The 9,656-nt window shown below is 42.4% G+C and overlaps 1 protein-coding gene across 1 annotated transcript in view; it reads right to left on the bottom strand.

Annotated features, from left to right (window-relative positions):
* Window positions 1–1,668: 1,668 nt before the first annotated feature.
* WIF1 (WNT inhibitory factor 1) overlaps window positions 1,669–9,656 on the bottom strand; it is a 45,864-nt gene continuing 37,876 nt past the window's right edge. Inside the window, exons 5-10 of the mRNA XM_081878077.1 lie at window positions 8,587–8,682; window positions 6,209–6,304; window positions 5,103–5,198; window positions 4,497–4,592; window positions 4,232–4,327; window positions 1,669–2,475 (exon numbers count right to left, since the gene is read on the bottom strand). Of these exons, the coding sequence (XP_081734203.1) occupies window positions 2,354–2,475; window positions 4,232–4,327; window positions 4,497–4,592; window positions 5,103–5,198; window positions 6,209–6,304; window positions 8,587–8,682 (602 nt within the window). The 3' untranslated portion in view covers window positions 1,669–2,353. The remainder of the gene's footprint in view (window positions 2,476–4,231; window positions 4,328–4,496; window positions 4,593–5,102; window positions 5,199–6,208; window positions 6,305–8,586; window positions 8,683–9,656) is intronic.

Raw genomic sequence — 9,656 nt, 5'->3', positions numbered from 1 at the left:
ACATAATTGCATAGCCAAAAAAGTTGGACAAGTTCCATGTGTTCAGTTAAAGGGGTGAGGGTTGGTTGCTTCTCTGTTGATATTTGCTGCCATTTACTTTCCAAGCAGCAAAACCAAATAGGTCAATAAACAGAGCTTTTGGAGTAATTTTAATATTACTCTAAATGTTAGATTTATCTACTTATTTAATTTTTTTATAGCTGAAATTGAAGGCACAATCCTGCTCTCCAGGTAACATATAGTAAAATAACCTCCCACCTTGAAGAAAACACATCATAATCAATTTTTAAAAAACAGCAGCAGCAAGATACTGCTGGATGCTAGCTGGTATGGATTATAGGTATATTATACATGAAAATCTCTAATATATTAGATTTCTGGGGTTTCCCTGACTCTTTTTTTCTTTTCTTTTTTAAAACTAGAACTTTATAGTAATAGTCATTTTGATGCTGTGATGCTGCTTTGACAACTGCTGCAAACGTGCCCACCAATTCTGCTGTTCACAGAGCCATAACTGGTTCATAACTGGGATTTCCTGGCACACTCTTGCACCAATGTGAGGCAACCAAGGCTAACTGGACCACCTTTCAGGTGCTAATGAGGAATAGGTTGGCACATCTTCCACGTTAATAAAATGTCTTGGCGACTCTACAAAAATTTGTAGCCCTGCTCCCACCTGGACTAGTCAGATCTATAAAATCCACAGAACTATCTAGCCATTTCATAGGTCTATGGTGCTACTGAGACTATAAATCTATAGGGTTTTTTTAAAAAATCTATAAGTCAGGGCAAGTCATATTGGGCAACTAAACATGGTGGGAGATGAGTGGCAGCCTGGAGAGAAGGGAAGTGGTAGTGTTGCTGCCCCTGCAGACAGTGGTGAGCAGGACAGATGTCCTGCACTGGTTGGAGGGGGTGTTGGGAGCGGAGCAGCCAGGCAGAGGGGATATGTGTGATGGCAGGCAGGGGATCTGCCTTGGTTGGGTAGGTGGTCTATCCATGGTGCAGGGCTGTGGGTCTCTTGAAGTTTGGCACTGACCATCCTGGGGAAAAACCTGCTCTTTAGTGCTCAATCGGAGCTAAAAGGAATCTGGGTTTCCCCCAGATTGCCATTTGTTCTGATATATCACTAAAGACTGGGTTTTCCATTGGAAGAGAGTGGGGCAAGGGGAAAACTCATTGGACCCATGCTTAGAAAGCGTGGGTCAAGCGGGTAACTGCTAGCACTTGTGCTTTCTAGGCACAGCACATGTGGAAGTGTGGATGAGCCCTGTATTTACATATGTGTAGATGAGCCCTGTACACACACACACACACACACACACACACACTTTACAATTCTTATGTGCTGTAAGCTGCCCAGAGTGGCTGGGGAAACCCAGCCAGATGGCCGGGAAATAAATAACAAAATCATCATCATCATTGTCCCAGCATAATAGGTGGCGTTTGATCCTTGTGGTGGGGCAAGCTCTCCCATTGCACCATGCCACAATCTGAGCACTGTGAAGCCTAGCATCATAGAACCACAGAGTGAGAAGGGCCTTGTAAGCCATCCCACCCAACTCCTTTCTTGGTGTAGAAGTTCCTGAGCTACAGCATCCTCAGACAGTTATAAGATCAGTGCATCTCCTTCAGATAACATCTCAAGCATCTCAAGACACACAAAACTAAAGCAGCATCTTTATTTCATACATAACAATCAGTATAAAAATGTTTATTACATAAGAGCTGTTTTGTGTACACAATATATTATATTGCTATAAGCCGATGCAAAGACTGCGCTCATACTTCATAGTTACACTTTGTTTCCAATATATTATATTGTTTCAATGCCACAACTACACCGTATTCAATAGAGCATGCTGCAGAAATGGGAATTGGCTTTAAATTAAAAAAGCTTTTGCCTTTATTAAACGGAACATGTAAGACTGCATCGTGCCAAAATAAAAAATAAAAATTTGTTTTTAAGGTATGTAGACACAAATCCAGGAAAAACTGTAGGTTCCAGGCCAGCGTTTTCAAAATCTCTCCCCAATTTTGGATAATCAATTTGTTCTGAGGAATTTCTTACAAGGAAAGGGGGGAAAAAACTCCAAGTCAATAAAGAATTGAAATATAGTACAAAAAAGAAACTGGTCCAAAAAGCACTGAAAACAAGAAGCCTATATAACTGTGCTAGAGAAGTAAAACTTAAAAGGAATAGTAAATATCAGCTCAGTGGTTTATAACGAAGCTAGTAAAATTCAGGCCAGTAATCTTAAAATGTAATGAACAGCGTTTTAACATTCAACACATGAAAGGTTAATGAAGGCTATGAACTTTGTGTAACATAAAACGTTTCAGATGTTGGAGTTCACCAGATATAATTGGATTCAGGGGGCACTTGCTTCTCTTCGGCCCTTTTCGGTGAAGGCGTGTACTGCCTGTGCTTGGTGCCTGTGGGCCTCAGGCCATTTGTCAGGTTGGCTCCGTACCCTGAAAAAAGACCCAGTTCAAGAGTAAGGAAACTACAAATGCAGCCCCCCCCCCTTTTCACTGTGAATGTTTCACATGGAAATTTCAATATGGACTTCGCGCCGGACTTCACACAGTACTACCATAAGACAAACATTTATTTCTGAAAGGCGATTTTTCTCGTTATATTTATGGATCTGCCTTGACATGTGTACCCTGCAGTAAGGTAAAGGTAAAGGGACCCCTGACCATTAGGTCCAGTCATGACCGACACTGGGGTTACGGCGCTCATCTTGCTTTATTGGCCGAGGGAGCTGGCGTACAGCTTCCCGGTCATGTGGCCAGCATGACTAAGCCGCTTCTGGTGAACCAGAGCAGCGCATGGGAACGCCGTTTACCTTCCCACAGGAGCGATGCCTATTTATCTACTTGCACTTTGATGTGCTTTTGAACTGCTAGGTTGGCAGGAGCAGGGACCGAGCAACGGGAGCTCACCCCGTTGCGGGGATTTGAACCGCCGAACTTCTGATTGGCAAGTCCTAGGCTCTGTGGTTTAACCCACAGCACCACCCACGTCCCTTCTGTACCCTGCAGTACTTGGTCACAAATCTACAGACAAGTAATCAAGAGGCAATTTGCTTGATTACCGTATTGGCCAACTGGGAACAGTTATGGACCACAGGTATGAAATTTACGGCATGTAATGCCCTAAGAGAAAACCTAATGAAAATGATTTACAGGTGGTACATGACACCAGTCAAGCTTGCAAAAATTTACCATTTGCCCGATAATAAATGTTGGAAATGTAACAAGACTGAAGGTACATTCTTTCACCTTTGGTGGACATGCCCAAGGATTAAGACATTCTGGGAGATGATTTATAATGAAATGAAAAAGGTATTTAAATATACCTTCTTGAAGAAACCAGAGGCCTTTCTCCTGGGCATGGTTGGCCAACTGGTGCCAAAGAAGGATAGAACATTTTTTATGTACGCAACAACAGCAGTAAGAATACTCATTGCAAAATATTGGAAGACACAAGATCTACCCACCCGGGAAGAATGGCAAATGAAGTTGATGGAGTACATGGAATTGGCGGAAATGACTGGCAGAATCCGAGACCAGGGAGAAGAGTCGGTGGAAGAAGACTGGAAAAAGTTTAAAGACTATTTACGGAAATACTGTAAAATTAATGAATGTTAGAAAAATGTTGGAATGAAGTTATATGGCTTTAGTAGAAATGTTATAAGGAATTAAGGACAAATAGATTAATAGAGTATTAAAGGGAAAATAAGGTTGGAATGTGTTAAGATAATTATAGGATAAAAAATAGAGGAAGATGGAAAGGAATTGTTAAAAGAATTAATAGAAGTGGAATACAAAAAGGGAGGTGTGAGGAGGTCACGGAAATAAGGGAATGAAAGATAAGATAGTGTTTTGTTAGTGTAATGTATAGTTGTGTTGTGGTTTTTTGTATTGTATTGTATTGTGTTGTATTGTATGGTTTTTATTCTTTGTAGCGTGTAAACTGCTGGAAAAGGTAATAAATATTTTTTTTTTTTTAAAAAAAGCGGAAATTATCAGGTAAGGAAATGGGTGGATTAAGTGCTGTCTAAACGCAGCCAGTGTCTGCTAAATCATCTTGGATCTGAGTACACAGTGCCTAGTAGCAACCCTGTGAGATGGGATTGGTGGAGAAAGGGTGTCAATAAACCCATACCACAGAGACTGCATATTTTATGGAGGCGAAGAGTCATATTTTGTCAATGCCACTTACTTTTATTGCAGTGCCTTCCATGCCAGCCTTCTCGACACTGGCATGTGTTAGGTTCAATACAGATCCCATATGATCCACAACCAGGTTCACATACGGCTGCAATAAGACACCTACAGTTAATATCTAAACCAAGTATGTCCTTTTGTTTTAGGATCTTCCACAGTGGCACACTAACGCATACCCACTGTTTAGCACGAACGTTACAAAATCCCGAATCTGCTGCAAAAGCTTTTTTAGGAAAAGGTCGAGTTGATTAAGCACTTACGCTTTGAACAGAGATCTCCTTGGTAGCCTTTGGAACACTTGCATTTATTTTTACCAGTACATTTGCCTCCATTTCTACACGGCTGATGGCATTTGCCTAGAAATGATTAAAAAAAAAAAGGATGATTGATTTTTATTTTTTTAAAAAAGGATGATAGCACTGCATTTATTGCTTTAAGTGAAATCCGGCCCTGCCCCACTAGAGTTGATTACAGATTTAACAGCAGTTATTACCTATGAGATGCGAATGGGACCACCACCATGATCAACAAATACTGACATCGCACACTCAGTAGACTTCGTACCCAGAATAGAGGCCTGGCTTGCACATTACATTTATACCACAGCTTAGCAGGAGTGTGAGGGCTCCAGGAAAAGAGATCTTGGCTGCTTTGCTATTCAGCAGGTCATTCAGCATCAATTTGCCCTTACCCCATGACTTCTATATCCTTAATAAACACCCATCCACAAACCAGGCAGCCCAGTGTTGTGAAACCTAAAGCTCATTTTGGCTGCCTGTACCATCTTTTGGTACCTCAAGAAGAAGTTAGGAACCTCAAGAAGAATCTTTTCGGTCTGCTGAAAAGGGCATAAAATCGGGACTCACTGATTTCACACTGATCCCCCTCAAGTCCTGCAGGACAAATACATTTTCCTGGATAAAAACATGTCCCTCCATTGAAGCAGGTCGTTGTGCAGTTTGCTGGGGAAGACAAAGCAAAAGTATGAGACCGGATATGTAGGCTTTCACCACCAGAAATGGATAGCTTTGGCAAGGTGCAACGAAGTTTGGGGTCTTTTCAAAAGCCAATCAAACCAAAGCCCCAAAGGAAAGGGTAATATTCTGATTTAATGCACTCAAATGTGGATTCAGAGGTACAGCATCTCTTTTGCATGCAAGAAACTGCCATGTTCAATAAAAGGACAGCCTTGAATGAACTTTGCATGTTCATCAGAGCCACAGCTGTGATGGCAGGAAAATATAATTTTTGGTGCTAGGAGTGGTGCTCAGCCTTCGCTGAGACTGGAATCTTAAAGGGCAAATGACAAGAAAAATGAAATTGTCCCAGAATCATTGGGGCACATTCTAAGGTTAAGCTTTGCTGAGACTCGGGTAGGATGTGCTAATCAGTTCTGGTTTCTCTCCGTGTTTCATTTTTCCAACCTTAATTTCAGTTCTCCATGTTTCTTCATCAATATGAGATTAATATTTTTTTAAGTCCTCATGAAAATTCAGCAGGATTTTAATGTGAATTTCTCCTAACATACACATTTTTTATGCAATCTTGTTTCCCTACTACTTCATTTTTTGTATGCTATTTTCATGAACATATGCATTTTAATGGACATTTTTTCTCAGTATATGCAATTTTTTTCAGGCTAGAGAACAGTATCGCGAAAATCAGAGAAGCGCAGATTTCGAAAAATGGCCATGTTTCCAGCTCACATATTGTTTCAGAAAGTGTGGGTTGGGCAGAGCTGCCTTTAAATGCTAACTGAATCAAATTCTTCCCCGTTCCTAGACTGTCAGCTAGGCTGTGCTGTCTGTCCTTCACTTTTCCTGCTCAAATTTTCTTGTTTGCAGTTCTCCCAATTAACTGGAGGTGATGGTGGTTTTTTTTTTAATCTGCTGTGAAAGCTTTGGTGGCTTAGCCTACTGAGTGAATGGTTAAAGCTCACAGGTCTCATTGTAACCCTTTTTTAAAAACATACCTTTGTCGCAGTTGATGCCATAGAAACCAGGTGGGCAAATACACAACCCAGGCATGACGCAGAGTCCACCATTCATGCAGTGCGGAGTACACAGAGCTGAATGGAGGGAATCAACACTATAGTGAGATGTTGGCACTGATGCAGAGAGGCAAAACCTTCAAAGCGTAAAGCACATTTTATCTTGCAACTCATACGACTCCTTAAGATGAACTGTCTCTTCTGCAGGCAAAATGAATTCAGAAGGAGTAGAAGGTGCCTGAAATCTGGTGTAATAAAACCCTTGAGCTTTGATTTTCAGACACCTGTCTCTGCAAATAACACACACACACACAAATTTGTATTGAAGATTTCTTAGTTTACAAAAATACACGCATTGTCGCTTTTTTCACGTTGCATTTTCTACAGATCAGTTACGTTTGTTGTGAGACATTAGTGTTGCATGCAGTATTAGGTTGGGAAGAAAAGAGGGAGAAAGGGGAATGGTGACTGGGGTGGGGTGGCAATTCTTTTATTTTTCTACTTAGCGTATGTGTGGGGTTTTGTGTCAGTGTAACTTGTGTGGGTTCTCTTTCTATTCGCTTGTTATATTTCCTTGGTGGTGAGACAGGTTGGAGGTGGCCTAGGGTGTGGTTGGTTGTCTTTGGTTGTCTGTAGTGAGATTTGTTTATGTGTGTGAGTGTGTGAGGAGGTAGCCATATTGATTTGTATGCTGTCATGCAAATAGCATTTTAGGCATCATTCTGCCATGGAAGAAAACTATGGGCTATATTCAATGTTAGCTGCTCGCTAACGCGAAGGCTAACAGGTGAGTTTTAATGTCGCTCCACAGGGGAATCCAATGCAGCAAGTTTCCCAGCGGAAACTCATTGCTCAACAGATGGCACTGTTTACTGTGCAACCAAGTTACCTGCTTGTGCATTTTATTGTGTGACTATGTCCTGCAGGCAGAGGAACAAGTATACCACTAACTGACTTTAACTTAGCACTGCATTGGATATAAACTGGTAATTTCATACTCTCCAACACCACGACAGCAAAATCTGGTACATCATCTTCCTGGATGCCCCCTTCTCATTTTCCTCACCAGACATTTAGAGAGCCATGATTTTGCACCACAATTTGTTTTTTTGGGGGGGGGGCACGGAGCCGCAAAACATGCGTTTTGGGATGCTGCACAAGATCGCAGCCCACCCAAAAGCACTTTTTCATGGGGGAAATTGCATCGTTAAATTGAGCAAGATCACAGCTCCCCAAATGGCTGCTGTTCCCTTGTGAGAAAAAAACAGGATGTCCCATCTGCGCCCCCCCCCCCCCGACACTTGCGGGTTGTGTAAATTTGCTCATCCTTGTGCCTAAACACAACCACACCCAAATGGGAGAAGAGACTACCGGTCCCCAATGCATAGATACCAATGTGCTGTAAGAGGAGACCTTTCTCATTATCATCACAAAGACCATCTATCTGGAATTTTTAGCTATGAATCCTGGGCCCCTTCCAACTCTACAATTTGAGTATTCCCTATAGTTGCTGGGAATCGTGGTCAGTGAGTGTGGGCAGGTTTGGGGCAAGCGTAGTAGGTGTGATTCTGCTTCCCCCTTCTGGCATGTAAATAATGTGTGAGGGAGTATTTGGGTCCAGCCAGGTTGCCCTGAGTCTATACTGACATGGGCTTGGGCATGGTTAATCTTTTTATTTTCATTTCATTTACATATTTACACCCTGCTTACAGTCTCAGAGGCAAACCACTTCAACCTCTAATAACGATGGAAGAATAACTCTAGGTGCACGAGTGCTTCACCTAAAATAAATAAATATTGAGATACGCAGAAATGCCTGCCAAAAGCAAAACAGGGACAAATTACAGGCAGGGATTTACAAGGCACAGATCTGAGGAAATCCGAACTGATTCTGGCAAACAGGGCCCGCTGGAAAGGAGAAAAGGCTATTGCATTCTCTCTCCCAGGCAGGCTGTGCCTCTGCACAGATGGAGACGCTTTCATGATCAAATTGGGACATTCTCTTCAGTAACAATAGCTGAGTAAAATAACTGTGGTACTTTTACAGCTAGTGTTCATTAGCAACAGCCTTTTACTTAATGTTTTGCCAGATGGACGCTCATTCAGTTGTTGGTCAGTCCTGTTCTGTCCTTTAAACCATTCAGCGGAGACTTCTTTATCTTTTTGTGTAAACAATCTATGTTTTCTGAGAAGCCACAGCTCGTAAAATATTTTTCTTATGCGTTTAGATTTAATTTTTGGAAACGGCCTAAGCCACATCTGAAAATCTCTACAAAACAATATTTTGAAAGGCAGCGACTGCTTGGCTGTTCTCGCAGTGTAAATAAAAGCGCATGAAATAATTGAAGCCTTTCGATTACCTTTTTCGCAGTGAGGACCATAAAATCCATCTGGACATTCGCATACATGCCTTTCATTGCAAAACCCGCCATTCCTGCATCCTCCAGGACATTCAGCTTCAAAGAAGATGGTAATAATTATTGGATGAATTGAATATGTGTTGTGTGAACAGTCTGATTATAGTCTGAGGTAAGAGCATCATAGTCTACTGGAGATGGAGCAGTGGGAAATGCCCAGGAAGTTAATCCCAGTGTCCGAATGATGGACATTTTGGTAGTATACATTGACTGAGATGCTCAAATAAAATGTACAAGAAAACTAGATATTCACAGGCTCGGATCCTGAGGCAGCAATCTTCAGAGGGGAACTGAAGGCAAATGAGCTGCCATATGCAACACCCTGCTGGGTTCTCTGACAGGGTAGGAGTGAAAGGAAAGTAGTGTTATCAAAAAAACCCAATCCATTTCCCGGGCTTTTATTTTCCCTTTAATGATTCTCCTCACATTGGAATGCCCTGATCCATTCCCTTTGTGCCCCACCAATGTAGGAGCTCAGATATTGATGAGGCTAGGGCCAGTGGTGGGATTTCAAACTGTGTGAGACCAAAATTCGGGTGCCCCCTGCTTCTCATCTTCTGCTCTAAGTCATTGCTGTGGCACCTCCTGTGGCAACCCTCTCAGCTTGGTGCCCAGTGTGGGTGAACTGGTTGCACTTCCCTAAATTTGCCTCTGCTAGAGCCAGAGATGTTTCCATGGAATGGGATCTACAAAGTCAGATTACTCTCAAAGAGGGAGGTCTGATCTATTCTATTGCTCCGGCAGGGCCCACCTGCCTATGAGGTGAGCTGAGGCAGTGCCCCTGAAGGTGCCATAGCTGCTCCACCATCTCCAGTGGTGAGGAGAAGTGGTGGTAGCAGTGGTGGCAGCTTCTGGCGAGATTTCACCAAAATCTCACAAAATTTTGCTGGAACCCACCGCTGCCTTTGGGGGAGGGGTGGAGTGGAGGAACCTTCCTATGAAGCCTCTGTCTGCCCCGGACCTCCTGAGATGCCCTCCTAAAGACCGTAGAATTGTAGCACTGAGGAACTTTC

This window comes from Podarcis erhardii (assembly GCF_964252035.2).
Source record: "Podarcis erhardii genome assembly, chromosome: 10".
Classification (NCBI taxonomy): Eukaryota; Metazoa; Chordata; class Lepidosauria; order Squamata; family Lacertidae; genus Podarcis; species Podarcis erhardii.
The sequence above is the reverse complement of the archived record's forward strand: the minus strand, read 5'-3'. Positions and strand labels throughout refer to the sequence as shown.